At 36.5% G+C, this 16177-nt stretch overlaps 1 protein-coding gene across 2 annotated transcripts in view; it reads left to right on the plus strand.

The window, feature by feature from the left end:
* Window positions 1–1054: 1054 nt before the first annotated feature.
* TMEM196 (transmembrane protein 196) overlaps window positions 1055–16177 on the plus strand; it is a 51689-nt gene continuing 36566 nt past the window's right edge. For both annotated transcript variants that reach the window (XM_025380012.1, XM_025380011.1), the window contains exon 1: window positions 1055–2429. In XM_025380012.1, coding sequence (XP_025235797.1) covers window positions 2283–2429 — 147 coding nt within the window. In that variant the 5' untranslated portion in view covers window positions 1055–2282. The remainder of the gene's footprint in view (window positions 2430–16177) is intronic.

Raw genomic sequence — 16177 nt, forward strand, 5'->3', positions numbered from 1 at the left:
CCTAACAGAGAAGTGTTTTTTTTCCCTAAAGAAGTGACTAAAGACAAAGCAAAAATTCAACAACGTATATGCTGTATTATTTATGCATATCAGTTGGATAATTTAGATGACTTCTGTAATATTTAAATAAACTTTACATCATTACAACCATACACTAATGAGGTACTTTAGCATGTCTTTCAGGATTTAAAAGTATAGAAATGAATCCACTAATTATCATTCAGTACCAATGTTTATTTGTACTCCAAATATCACAGTAACTGAAGCTCTTTAAGGCCTAATAAATTGTAACTCATCTTCCTTGCATTTGTTTTTATTTTTAAGAGAAGAGGACCCAATTTTTAAATTATGGAATATAAACATATGAAAAAAATTATAGTGTAGAATTGAGTTTAAACTCTAAAAGAAGCCCTTAATCAAATTTAAGAAAACTAAAACTGGCATTTATGTTACAGAACTTATGCTATAGGTCGCCGAGCTTTTATGTTACCATCATGGGAGCTTTAAGAAGCCTCAAACCACAGAGGCGCCTGCACTGCACTGATCTGCATGTGTATAGAAGTCAAGATGTCCTAGTCTCGTGTTAATGTACCCTAACCTCATCTTCCTTTGTTCTATTTTCCTTCAGTCCATCTGCAACTGGAGAACCCAGTTTTTGAGAAAGATGACCCACCCAGAACCCTCTCTTTATCCCACTTCCTAGATTTCCTTGATAGAATATCTTGAGATTTTTCATAAAACTAGAGTAATGAAAATGGGGTCTAAATACAGCGATCCCTAGACATCTAGACTCTCACAGGCATCAAAAGACAATGCAAAAATACCCCAGGCCAAGCTGGACTGGCCCCTGCCCTAAAGATTTTGATGAAAACAGACCGTCAAAAATAGTTGTGCATTAAGCCAGACGTGTTTTGCTTTGTTTTTGTTTTTGTTTTAATAATGCCTGTTCTAATGCATACACGTCTCTTGAATTTGGATGAGAATATATGATCCCAGCTCAGTTGGATCTAGCTATGCATCCTAGAACGTGTGGTCACGCTCCTAGAGGAAAGCAAGGGTCTGCGGCTGGAAAGGAACAAAATCACCCTGGAGATGCGGCCCCAGTCAACTGCTTCTTCGCCCTCCGACACGGAAGGCGACAGGCTATAATAGCCAGGAGTGGACATTCCTTGTAAGCAGGCTTGAATCTAGCTCTCCTAGACAGGGGAGTTCCTTGATGAAGGGCCTTGAGAGTCCTAGTGACATTAGGAATCTGGCTTTTTCCACCCCTCTCCGTCTTTCTTTGCTCACTGCTCCCCCTACCCCGCGTACAAGCCAAAGAAAGTTTTTCTCAGAATGAGCCTGCGTTGACGTAGGCATCGCCTCCCCTCTCCGCTGGATAGAAGCCCAGAAAGGAGCCACGGGGAGAAGCGGAGGTAGGGGTCGCCTGGATTCCTGTTGCTGCGGTCCGGGGGCGGGGCGGATCAAAGGCCAGCCAAGAGTATTGGTCCTGGATCTACAAATACATCAGGCTTTTTCCTCCTCCGTCAACCTCCTAAATCCCAATGAGGTCATAGCAATGAGAGAGAATCAGCTGGAGAGAGAGGGGGAGGAAGAGGACGACGACGAGGGAGAAGAAACCCAGACGGAAAGAGGCCATCAGACAAGGTCGCTTTTTCTGGTGACATAGCAACTGCAAGGAGTGTGGTGCTGAATATCATCCGCCCGCTCTGCCTGGGGATCCAGAGACTTGCAGAAGCACTTTGCATTGCCACGAAAACAAAGGCGAGACGAAAGGGAGAGGGAGAGAGAAGCTCGGAGCAGTTCCCTTTGGGTCTCCGGGAAGCAAAGCTCCTCTCCTCGGCAATGAAACAGAAGGGACCGTGTGAAAGGGTCTGGTAGGCTGAGGAGGGGGCGGGTTTCCCTGCGGAGATTTGGGACGCGACAGAACTCTGGACAGCGCCTGGGGAGCAGGGCTCGGAGCTCCCTGGGTTACTCCAGGTTTCCGGCTCCTTAAAAGCCCTGGTACTGGTGTGCAATCTTCGCACCACCGAACCGAACCCAGGAAGATCCTTCTACGATCCCTATCTGAACGTGCCAGGGGGTGGAGCAGCTCCTTTGCCTCTGGTTCAGCCAGGGAAGGTCTTCGTTTCTGGAAATCCAGCCCTTGTGGATAATGCCTCGCTCTTGAAGAAAAGTTTTGGGATCTGGTAGGGGGTGGAGGGGTAAGGAGGATAGTGGAAGAAAAAAAGATAGATGGTTGGTTTCTCTCCCTGATCTGGAAGGAAGATGACCGAGGAAGGATGTGCACCAGCGGTCAGATTATCGGGAGCCTCTTGGTGCTTTCCGTGCTGGAGATAGGGCTGGGGGTGTCCAGTGTGGCCGTGGGGGCAGTCAGCTTCAGCCTGGCCCTCCGAGAGCACAAGCCGCAGCTCGGAGACTCGTCCCCGGTATGGAGCGGGGTGTGTGTACGTTGAGCCATTTCACTCTCTCTTTACCTCCTTACGGTGATGGTCAGGGTGCGCGCATTAGTCACTCCCTCCCTGGGAAACAAAATCGTAAATCTCTGGCTTGCATGTAGGTTCATGCTGACAGGCTATGCTTCTTTACATTGTCCTTTATTCATTTTTATTTATTTTTTTCCTTACTTGGGCTAAAGACTAAATTAAATGGCTTTGTTTAAAGGTGGGGGTGGGGGATTAGTTTCCACTGGCTGATTCTGCAAAGGGCTGCTCTGCCCAGTGGTGCTGTTCGGGAGGCGGGAGGAAGGGGGGTGTCACACCTGTCAAGGGCAGGCTCACTTAATCTTTTCTTCCTTCTACAAGGAAAATCAAAATAAGAGTGTTTCATCATTTTTCCGTATCAGGGAACAAGCAGAAATAGTTATGCATTTATCACTGGGCAATAACGCCCAAGGTACACCAAAGGCAATACCAATAACAAAGAGAGAAATGTGGTGTGAGTGTGAAAGGAAGTTTGTGGGTGCATTTCATTCCAGAAAACATTGCTCTTAATTTTCCTGTGCTACATTTCTGATATTTCACCTCTGAAAACTCTTTTGTAAGTTCTAGACAGTAAGTTAGAAAAACAACTGGTAAGGTGTGTAACAACATTCTAATTGGAGAATAATTCTGCTTACAGAGTACCAAACTGCTCAAAGAAACTGTCATAGTTATCTCTAGGTCAGAAGTTGGATTCAACAAGCTTCTTTTTCATTAGGGTGAATCTCCAAGAAAGCCTTAGAAACCCATTTCTTCCACCAATAATCAATAAAATAACTCAGCACCATTCCTAATGTGAATCTAATTGTGAAAACCAGTTTTTTCCTTCCTTCAGGCTACATGGCTTTCATATTTACTACCAAGACTATAAAGATGAATCAGAGCACTGTCTTAAAATACTACTCCATAGTGGAGGAAACAAAATGGTACATCAGTAACTTTGCCAGCAATGAGAAATTAGAGTGTGATTTCAGAGAGATACAGAGGCAAAAAAGGGGGAGAAAGATTGGGGTGGTCAATGAAATATCCACAAAAGAAGTATTATTTTATTCTTGATCTTGGAAGTTTATCAGGACTTAGAATTGACGTACTGCAGTGTTAACTAATGCTTCACAGTGTAAGATCTGAGGCCATACTACCTGGTTGCAAATCCCAGATCTACCACTTACTTAGCTGGGTGGCTAGCCAAAGTTTCCTTATCTATAAAATGGGGTCGTTAAAAGGAACAAATTAAATACAGTTGGCCCTCCCTATTCATAGGGGATTGGTTCCAGAGCGCTGTTGGTTAACAAAATCTGAGGATGCTGATGTCCCTTATGTAAAATAGTGCAGTATTTGCATATAACCTAGGCACATCTTCCGATACACCTTACATCATCTCTAGATTACTTACAATACCTAAAACAATGTAAATGCTATGTAAATAGTTGTTATACTATATTTCCTTTGTATTATTGTTATTGTTGTATTTTTTTTTCCAAATATTTTCAGTCAGAGGTTGGTTTGTATTCATGGATGCAGGACCTGGGAATACAAAGGGCTGACTGTAATGTTCTTAGTAAAGTGAATGGAATGTAGTAAGCACTGAGTAAATATGAGCAGCTAATACTGAATGCACAGACTGGCAGTGGAGGGCGTGAGAAAAGACAGTCTTTCAAGAAGCATAGATGAAGGCAAAAAACTGGGACAGGTTGGGTTGTGGTCCAGGAAGAGTAGGCTCTTCTATTTTTCTGGGGCTTAGGTGTGTAAGAAGAAGATAAGAATAGAAAAAATGATTGGGGCCAGACCATAGGAGACTGTGTACCAGTTGGAGGCAACAGATTCACTTCCTCATATTTCGAGTAATAATAATAACACCCAGTCTTACTTCCCCTTCCCAAAGCGATACTGAGGAAATGCAGAAGCTAGACAGAAAATTATTCATCTCTTTGCTAAATTATGAATTAAAAATCTGGATTATTTATGAATGCCAAATAAGATTTTACAATAATTAACCTGTCACAATACACATAGTCTACAATCAAACTACATTTTGATTACTGTTGTAAAACTCCTTTCAACACATTAATATCATTACTATAAGGTTTCTGAATTAAATTTAAAAGGCAGTGGAAATAAAAGCTTCACTATAAAAGGATTATTTTTATACAGAGAGACCCTAAAATTGTAAGCTTTTTATCTAGGACAAGTGCACTAAGGCTTTAAGCCACTGCTGCATTTTGATTATTTGGCCCCGAACACAGAAATCCAAAAAAAAAAAAAAAAAAAAAAAAAAAGAGGTAGCTTAAAAGTAAAGATAAGGGCTTAAAATGTATGAGATGGATGCTTACACAGATTATTTCAAGGCACTATTTCATCTGATTAATCAGGCAGGGATGCTTCCTGTGATAAATTTTTAAAATATGGGCAATTAGAAGGAAAAATCAGTTGACTATAATTTCATAAAGAATGAAAGCTATAGGTGTCATTAGAGCATTTTTGTTTCTTCTTGATTCTTTGTTATAGCTGATATGGTCATCTACAATGAAAGCATAAAATCAGAGGCATAAGTGTTAGATAACAATTAATAAACATTGAGTAATATGCTTTGGAAAAGATATAGTCATGTGAATTACAACTGATGTAAAAGATTTATAGACAGGAAGTTAAATGCACAGAGTTCTGTTTCCAAGTTGCTGTGTGAAAGTCACTCTTCTCAGCCTCCAGTGCATCATCTATAATGGGAATAGACTGGGTTTAGCAGCACACAGATTTAAAAATCCCTGAGAATTGTATTGCTGTAGGTTGAGATTTGGAAATCTAGAGATTTAAATAGTGGTATCCAGAACAAAATATGATGCTAAGTTGCATTTTATATATATTATGCTAAAATTCCATCCGTCTATTAACATATCTGATATCTTATAAAACTTAATTTATTAAACAAACTTTTCTAAGCCTAGTTCTCCCATGTGTAAACCACAAGGTAGTATTTTTAAATATTTAAAAGTTTTCTTATCTAAATCATTTAATATTTACAGGTTTTATTGCTTATTTTACTGGAGCATATTTGATTTATACATTATATCTTTATCTGCTTAAAAAATCTGATGTTTTGCTTCAGCAAAATTTACAGCATAAACAATGCACATACCTTTTCTGTAGACTCTTGGTTTACCATGGCAACAACTCAGCCAATTGTAGGATTTTGTTGAAATTCACCTCTGTACATTCTGATCTATATTATAGTAATCCAAATGAGGTGCTGTATATAAATTATAGCTGTTCCAAAGTATTATTTTTAATATTTAAGCTTTTAAAATTTATTTAATAAAAAAGAAATAAAGTGAAAGAAACCTCTCAGTTACTGCAAATGTACACAATTTGAAGCTAGTGTGTCTCTAACCAGGTAATATATCATTTTTTCTTCCAGATCAAGTACTTAACAAAAGGGATTCATATCCTTTGGCATAAGATAAAATGCTGCTCCTATGGCCCCCCAAAAATTACAAACATATTTTTATGCCCAATTTTAAAATTAACTTAAATTATACAAGTAATTTATAAATACATTCAAAATGTTTTTCAAAGTTATAACTAAAGTCCTCTTCCCTACTCCCTTATCAAAATTAGACACCATTATATTCTTATAGTTTCACAGACATTTCTCCATGAAGAAAAAATAGTTTTGATCTGGGCATATAAACCAATTTTCATCAAATTTTTGCATATAATAAAGCCCATTAACAGATTCTGTAGAGGCCAGGTAAAGAATCTCTTTCTTATATGATTCATACTCTCATTCTCAAATGCTGCTGATTGTCCACTGGGCATAAGCAGTTGGATGATTGACAATCAGATAAGTTAGGCAAGCCAAACTACTGGGAAATATAGTTATATACCGTGCATCAAAAGAGATGTAAATATGTGTTCACTTCTGGTGTTGATAATGGTTATAATAGAAAATATGGTGAGTTTTGTCACATTTTTATTTATTTGACGAATTTCTCATAGTCTAAATTCTGTTCACATGTAAATGGCACATACTGGAATTTCTATCCAAAGTCCATGACAAAATCTACTTTGAGATTTTTGTTCTTATTCAAGGGTATAACTGGTCTTGAAGTCTTTGTCCTAGAAACATTAAGAGATAACTAATAATATTTGCATCAGTCACCTACTAATTGACAGTTTGCTTGATAGAAACATCTGAACAAAATCAAACCTTTTAATTTGGACATTTTTGCCTAAAATATCTTAGTTGGGTCTCTGTGTTGACTTAATTATGAGCTGGATTATCCAATGTGTACTTTGAATAGAACCAAACTATCTAACTTTTTTGTATATTCATTTGGTCTTCACGCAACAATTAATCATACTGGTAGATTAATACAATCTGAAATGTCTCTCTTTGGCTTCAATAAAAGCTATAATAGATTTTCGTGTGTGTGTGTGTGTGTGTGCAAGTGCAAATTTAAACAGAGTTCAAAATAAAAATATATATAATATATGAGATACATATATGATACATATGTATAATCCTATATATGATATATATAATCCTATGTATATCTCATATATATATATATATATATATATATATATGATCCTATTCACGTAAATGGAATTTCTGTACCTAAATAACTAGGTCCAGCATTGGTCTAAATATTTAAATTTGTCTTAGTAATCTAGAGAAATTTTCTTGTGGCCACTCTACAGATAGATGTTTCAACATGCAAAATGGACAGTGCCTTGATAATTAGACTCTCATTGAGCATATTTCTAGTAAAGAGAAAGAGAGAAGAAGCTGTGTGACAACTTTCCTCTGTAATGTACAAAGCCATGCAGTCCTTTAACTGCAGATCTAATCTATACATACTTCATTAAAATTAGATGACAATCAGATTAGATTCATACATCTCACTCAGTATAACTGTGTCAGTGGAAACGTTTTATTTCTTCACCAAATCAGTCTCGTTATTCCTAAAAGGAGGAAAATGTTAGCTCCTATTTCATGGAGTTCTTGTGAATCTCAAAAAACAATGTTTCTAAAGCTGCTAGTTCTGGGCCTGGCATAGAGTTAGGGATCAGTGAGCATCAGCTGCTGCTTTCTCTCCGCTGGCTGGTGCTGTTCCTTGCCTGCCTGGGACCTAGAGTCCACTAATGGTGCTCTGGCTCTCAATATTTCTCCCACACCTTTCATCAACCCTAGTTCGACCCATTCTTTTTGTTTTCGTTGTTCCTGTACAGTATGTATCTAGTTAGGTTTTGATTTAATTAGGATAATTACATTAGCAACTATGAAAATGTACCAAAATATCTATATTAGAAAACTCTTGTAATATTTAGTTTAAAACCAAATGAGAAAACATAAAACTCTTTCTTTGTTTTTCTTTTGGAGTGAGAGAGGGTGGTAGAAACTCTATCATAAAGATATTTGGTAATCAGATTAATAAGACAATTATATAAATTAGACAGATTGAATAGTGTGAATATGGTGACCATTATTTATGCCATAAAACAAAGTATTCAAAAAGCAGTTAGAACTATGTAAATACTTTTTGAAAAGTCAAAGTACAAATTAACACATCTAATAGATACTTAATATCTTAGATATTTAGTAAATAAAGATACTTAACATCTTAGAAACTTGAACTGCCTGAAGAGTAGCTCTACAAGCCGTGTTTATTACATGATGTATTATTCACAGATACCTCAATTAAATACCTAGATTTCAACAATGACTATTATAACCTTAACTGGTGCCCATGATTTATTAGTACCAATAGTAAAACTCCCAAGAAGCAATTCTAAGTTCCATTAGTTTGTAATCTATTGTTAAATATTGAATAAAACTATGTGGTCAAGGCAAAAAGAAAATATTAATGGTTAAATAAATAGATCAGCTTGGGAGATAGAGTGCCCTGATCTATTTATCCTGTAGAAATAATGCTAGACATGATTTATTAATAGTTAACTAATGTCCAGATGCTTCCATATGTACTATTATTTCTAATTTTAACAACTTTGTGAAAATGTGGTATTTTATAAAGTTTAAGTAGAAAAAGGAACTTACCTAGGGTCCATTGTTATTTAATCAGCTGAGTCAGTACTTTAAGTCAGAGCAATATTGTTTCAAAGTCTGTACTTTTTCTATTGTGTTGTGTGGAACTTTGGAAATTTTCATGAAAAAGTCTTTCACTGAGGCCTGACCTCATTATTTGCTCCCCATCCTTGAATATATGTACCAGGCAGGATACCTTAAAGGCTGAGTCCCAATCATTCCTTTTATCTATTTTCCAGAAGAGACTAGCAAGTCAATCAATCAACAAGCACAACCCCCACGTTACCAGAATTTTGCATCTAAGATATTGGACCTAAATTGTTCCTGCCATCAAGGCTTAAGACTTAGTGTTAAATTATGAATCTCAAACTATCCTTAAATATTATAAGGGCTAGTCAGTATAGCACATGACAACAAATTTAAACAGAGTTCAAAATAAAAGGTATAAGCAAGAGATCACTTTCTCTTCATCTAAGCCTTGGAGACAGAATAGGTTTCCAGTGGGCAGAGAAGGAAAGGTGTGCAAAGCAAAACTATTAACATTCGTACAGTCATGGAGAAGAGGTAAAGGCAATAAAATGGAGTTTTTGTGGGGCACTGAGGATATCAGCCTTGTTAGGGCAAGATATGTTCATGTAAAAACTGCGAAATGAAGATCTGCCTCTTCTAAATAAGATGGTACCAGTCTTGAAAAGGTACTGAAAGAATGGCAAGACTAGTGATACCCTACTAGGCTTGGAGAGCTCTATTGGGTAGAACTTGACAATCATGAAGTCAAGGCAGTTAAGCCCAGGCAATGCTGCTCAATTTCCAGGCAAAATGCCAGCTGGGTTCTGAGATGTACATCCTGGATCAAAAGAAAGACTTGAGGAAATCCTTGAAATTGAGAAAATGTGAATTTACCATCGCAAATCTAACCATATTTTCAAATGTCATTCCTGTTGATGGTAGATTTTTAAACTTGTAAATTTCTTATGTTCAGTGAATCTCACAGCTGGCTGGCATATAAAAACAGAAATTTGTGCATTTAAGTGGAGATATCGGCATAATACAAAGAAATGAGAATAGGTTTGGGAGCTATTAAGATCTGGGTTCATATTCTACCTCTAGCACTTTTTTATTGTTTAGGCTTGAGTGAGTTACATTATCTCACAGAACAATCAGTTAATTCATCTGCAAAATAGAAATACCACCACTTATCTCATGGAGTTGTTCTAAAAATTAAATGTGATAGTTATATTAAAGTATTCAATATACACATTAGATATTTACTAACCATGTCTGATCCACAACAATGGGATGCATGTTTTGGTCCCTTTTCTGGAAAATCTATAATCTGCGTGTGGTGTCTATTTGTCATTTATAGACATATTTTATTTTTATACATTTATGAACAGGATCTTCTTGTAAGACCATTGATTAAATTGACCTTGGACTCTAGGCTTGCTAACATTTAGGTCATATACCCTGTCTTAGAAACTGTTTACTCTACATAACTGATTTTGTTCCCTAGTAATAGTTGTGATTTGCTGTGCATGTTCCAGAGTTCCAGGAATAATTGTTTTAGGTCAATGTTGGAATAACAAAGTATGATTTTTGTTTATTCTACTAAACAGAGACGTATGTTTGATTTTCTTGTTATATTTGGCAGGGTTTTTTGAATTCTTAGTTGCCTTTGTTTTTTAATTTGTACCCTGCCAATTATTTTTCCATATGGATCATTATGTTAATAACAGCAATGGCAGCTTATATTTATAATAAACCATATTGCTTAAGAAATCCAACTGCTCTCATTACACCATTTATCCCAGCAGATAAATTTCTTCACTTAAGGGATGAGAGACTAAAGGATTTAGGATTTAGTGATTTAAGATCAGAAAGTGAAACCAGTAACAGAACTAGGATAAAAATCAAAATCACCTAAAGAGAGAAATATGTGTAGGAGTCTGTGTGTGCACACCCAGGCACAGAGAAGGTAAAAAGATAAGCAATTCCTAAGAAAAAGTTGGTAATTGTCATTAATATACAATTTAAGCTGCATTTTTAGGCTGCTATTACCCTGACGTGGGGCCAAGTTCCCAATGCCATGACCTTCTGTGCAGCTATGTTTGTTTCCATAACTGGCTAGCTTTCAGAAACCACCACGCATGTTGGATGAACATTCATCTGTTGTGTTGGCAATTCTTGGGAAGAGCATAACTTCCATTCTTTAATCCCCTAGGGTCATTGGCTATTTTCAAATATGTAAGAACAGGTCACAAATCAGACTCAAAGCTAGCACAACTCAAGGGAGGAATTTTTTTTCTTTCTCCTTCACTAAATTCATCATCTACATTTTAAATCCTATTACAGTTTCCACATGTTTCAAGTTGTGAGCTTTTTACTTGAATGTTGTCCTAGGCTATATCCAAGTACATTTTAGTCATATTTGATATGAAAGAATCTTAAGCATAAAATATAAGCAAAATCATGTAAATTGGAGTAACCTACATTAATATAAAACTATTTTAAGTGACATAAATACACTTATTAAATTGTTATGAACTATATAATACAGAGGTTCTGCACAAGTATATAAAAAGTTTAAGCTACTGCAGTAACTAGAAAATTATTGATAACATTATCCATACATTGATGCTTAATATTAATCACATTCCTTTTTACTACCCTCTAGAAGTAATCACTATTATAAAGGTTTATATGAATTTAATTTTAAAATTTATTTATTATATTTGACTAAGATAATAAAAAGTTTAACTCCAAAGAGAAACTCTTCTGAATTTTTTTTACTACTATCTATGAGATGGGTTTTCTTTTGTTTTAAGAGCCTATGTGAATAATGACTATAACTCAGATTTATTTAGAAAAAATGACATTTAAATATACTGCAAATTCAAAGTTCCCCTTATATAAAATTCACAAGTTTGGTTATGATTTTTCTGTCACTTTTGAAGCAGAAACAGCTCTAACACCTAAAAGCCTTATTTATTTAGCATGCTCAAAATATTCAAGAGATCATTTTTTAAAAAAGAAAAAACTATCACAAAACAGAATTGGAACAGAACACAATGCATAATGCATTAAAAACAAGAAAGATTCATTACATGAACACTGAGGGGGAGATGTGAAGAAATTGCATTCTGAGAATTAAGGCTGATTTGTTCGGTGCACTGAAAGATTTGGGTCCTGGGCCAGTTTGAAGTTTCTGAGATTTTTTTGGACTTGGATTTATTTAGAAGTGTGTGCATGCTTGTTAGCTACATGCCATGTCTGGTGATTTCTTCTGAAATTTATTCTTAAGTTCATCTTTCCTTCAGTTACTTCAGTCTCTGAAAATGTTTCTGTCACTATCTGATGTGCATCTTCATTTAACACCATGAAACTATTCTTTCCATCTCTCTCTTGAGTGCTTCTGGTTTAATTTCTGTTTGCTGTGGTTGTATCTTATCTCATCTGGTCTGCTAAGCCACCAAGATGGCTGGTGTTAATGGAGGAACGCCTTATCACATAAACTTGTCTGTTGTACATTTTATCATCTTGGGATTTTATTTTTCTATGAAGTTGATCATATGTGTGAGAGGTTATGTCTCTTTTGATAAAAGATGTACATTACCCTTTTCCAGTTAAACTGATGGTGAAATTTTCTGTAGTGGAAGAAACATGGTATATGGAACTATATTCCTTACATTATTTCAGTCCTTCATTATAGTTTAAAAAATAAGAAATTAGTTTGAGTTTAAGGAAAAAAGAACATTGCATAATTAGCAGGGTTTTCCATGGACTAAGAAAAGAAAGAAATATAAATAGGAAGATGGAAAGTGGCTTCTTTTGAAGATGTACACTACGCTAAAATTGCAGAAGAACTGGGAGAGGGGAATGCTGAAAGCCAAGACCACCGAGAAGATCTGTAAATCTAATAAAGGCAAGGAAGGTCCAGGGACCTGGATTGTGAGCCCAGGGAGTGCGACCCGCAGGGATTAGGCTTCTGAAGATGGGGCCAAGTCAGCGTTGAGGTCAATGGCAATAACACTTGATGGGCCTTAATTCTGTAGTCCACACTGGGTTGGGATGAGACAAAAAGGGAAAAGACAGCGTGGTGTGGAAGAAAGCTCTGCGGGACTCCAGGAGCGCAAGCTTCTGTTGTCACTCTCATGAGCCACCCGCTTACTTTCCTTGGTTCTCTTTCTTGTTAGATTTAGTGAACAAATATTGATTCCATGGCTACTGTGTTCTATACTGTGATTTTGGTCCTGAGAGTCTAGCAGTAAATAAAATAACCATAATCTCTGATCTTCTGATGCTTAATTCAAAAAGAAATATAGACAATGACTAAATAATACACTAATTAAAATTAAAGACTGTGCTATGTTAAACAGGAAAATAGGCTGGGTGCAGTGGCTCACGCCTATAATCCCAGAATTTTGGGAGGCCGAGGCAGGCAGATCGCTTGAGGTTGGGGGTTTGAGACCAGCCTGGCCAACATGATGAAACCTCATCTGTACTAAAAATACAAAAATTAGCTGGGCATGGTGGCACATGTCTGTAATCCCAGCTACTTGGGAGACTGAGGCAGGAGAATCACTTGAACCCAGGAGGCAGAGGTTGCAGTGAGCTGAGAACATGCCACTGCCCTCCAGCCTGGGCAACAGAGCGAGACTCCATCTCAAAAAAAAAAAAAAAAAAAAAAGGAAAATACATAGGCTTATGAAGAATATAAAATAACTTTATTAACATTGGGGAAATCAGGAAAGCACCTCTAAGAAAGCAATATTTTCTCAAGAATGATGAGGCATTAACCAGACATACAGAGGGAAGAGCATTGTTTCATGCAGAGGAATAGCATGAGTAAAGATGCTGAGATAGGAAAGCTTTGGTGTGTTCAAGAAACTGAATGAAGTCCAGGGTGACTGAAGTATGACCTGAGGAGGAGGAGGGAGAAGGCATTGGGTGAGATAACGAGGTAAACAGGGGTAAAAATTAGAACTTTATATACATGCTACAACATTTAGATTTTTCCCTAATTATAAAAGGATCTATTGAAAGCATTTGAGCAGGAAATGGACAAGATTATAAACGTCATTCTGGTTTTCAGTTTAGAAAATGTATTGATGTCACACAGGAAGTCACAGGTGTAGTTAGGAGGCTATTAAGATGTATGATACAATGGTTACTGCAGTGAAAGTGGAGGTGGTAAAACACAAAAGCACAGATATTTACTTGATAAGACTTTGTGTTTTGTGTTCAATTTTGTGCCATTATAGAAGGGATATATTAAGAATAACTACCAGATTTTGAGATCAAACAAATGATAGAATCGAGTTTCTGTTTACTTTTTTGAGAAGTAGATTATTAGAAAAGAGAAAAACTCTGTGTGCATGTGTGTGTGTGCGTGCATGTGTGTGCGTGCATGTGTGTGTGTCCGGCGTAGGATGGGAGATCAAGAATCTGTTTGTGACCTGTGAAAGTAGATGTAGGATGGGAGATCAAGAATCTGTTTGTGACCTATGAAAGTAGAGATGCTTGTGAGATATCAAAATGGAGAGATGCTGTGGACTGTCAGATAAATAGGTCTAGAGTTCAGAAGAAAGGGCTGTGCCAGAAATATCAATGTGGGAGTAATTAGTAAATGCAAAATATTTTTAAGGTCATATGTTTGGTTGAAACCACCCAAATAAAGCTTTTAGTTACTACAATATTTAGAGGCTGGATAGAAATGAGGAACCAGAAAAAAGGTACTGAGAAGTTTGGCCAGAGAGAGATGCTGAGGACCAGAAGAGTGGTGTAAGAAGAGACCAAAGGAGAGATTTCCTTGTAAGATGAAGGCTGAAACGTGGTGGTTACTGTTTGCTTTTGCAAGAGTAGCTGAAGTAAGGTAACAGGAATATAAGTCAGGCTAAAGTGTGCTGAAAATATAATGGGAAATAAGAATCTAGAAATTGTAAACAAGAGGCTTAGTGGCGAAGGGAGATGGGTTCTGTATAGAGATAGAGCAATAGACTTTGGAGTCAAGGAAATTTTCTATTTTTAGGGGAGATTTTGGAACATGTTTACATGCCAATGTGAATAATGGGGTACAAAGAGATAAATATGTAAAGAGAAAAAGTCTTTAAGAGCTAAAGGGGGAGTTTTTTTTGTTAAGTCTCGTCTTTGTCTATTGTATAAACAGAGAGAGCAAGTCAAGTATGAGTGAAGATGCAGGCTAAAGCATGAGGAAGTCAAGTATGAGTGAAGATGCACATTAAATGGCCAATGCAGAGAGGAGTCTTGGACAGCTTCTGCCTTTTTGTGTAGGCTGAGACTCTAGCAGTCAATAGCTGAGGGTAAACAAGACATAGAATTCTGAGTATGTGGGCACTGAAAGCATCATTAAAATGTTTTCTCTTCCTATTGGTTGAGAATTATAATTGAGTCATGCAATGAACTAGAGATTTAGAAATAACTTATTCTAAATTCATCATTTCACAAATAAGTAAACTTAAATCCAGAGAATCAGGCTAGCTGTAGAACTAGGACCAGAGTCCAAATCACCTATTTTTTTATTCAAACATTATTTCTACAGATGACTCAAAATATTAACTATCCTTGAAATAATCTTTCAACCAAAAGGAAAATGCAGTTATCCGGCCACTACCCAAAACTGAACAGAAATGATCCCAAATTATTGACAGTGCTAAATCATAATGGCAATATAATTAGTATGTTAACAGATTTCAGGGGTTTCTACCTGTTCAGAAGTTTCAAAGAAATGGCTTTCTATACCAATTTTGGCATGTTTTCCATGGTGCTTTTCCAGACCAACTGAGAAATGGAAGCTAATTTTTAGAAGTTAATATTTTCCAAACCCACAAGAGTTATTGATCAATTTGGATAAGTAAGTGAATTGCCTTCAAGAAGGTATTTTAAAAACAGAGTCCAAAGCTCATTTATCAAGCAGTGAACATTCAAAACTTCGGACTGGAAATGTCAAAGTCATTTGGCTATTAATGTTTGCTATCTGAGCATTTTCTTTTTAATTCAAACATATAGGAATCAAAATTTATAAATTTACTACACCATTTGCCTGGAGTTCTTAGTAAAACAACATGCATATATATAAAAAGAGCTTCATCCAACACTATATTAAAAGATAAATGCCTTTTAATCATGGTATATGTTTAAAAAGGTAACCTTTTTAATGCTTTTATTTTTAACCATGGATACAGTGAAGCATATTTATTAGTGATAGGGTGGGCTGTTTTCTAATACAAAAGTAAGAAACTAAAATATCGTTATAAAAGACAAGCAATATTAATTAATTTTATATGCCAATCACTTATAATTAAAGTAAAATATTTTCTCAAAGGATCAGTTATTTTGGAGAAAAAAAAGGAGTAACTTTAACTCATGATTTTGCTAATGTCTTTTCAGCTCCAGCCAAGCTATCTCACTAAACGTCTTAGACCCTCAGACCTTCAGACTAGTCTTTTAGAGAGAGACATGAGGGTTTATAAAATACTAAGACGAAGGCATTGGCCAGACGTTGTGGTTCATACTTGTAATTCCAGCACTTTGGGAGGCCAAGGCGGGTGGATCAATTGATGTCAGGCGTTCAAGACTAGCCTGGCCAAAATGGTGAAACCCCATCTCAACTAAAAATACAAAAAGAAAAAAAAAA

Source organism: Theropithecus gelada, chromosome 3 (genome assembly GCF_003255815.1).
Source record: "Theropithecus gelada isolate Dixy chromosome 3, Tgel_1.0, whole genome shotgun sequence".
NCBI lineage: Eukaryota > Metazoa > Chordata > Mammalia > Primates > Cercopithecidae > Theropithecus > Theropithecus gelada.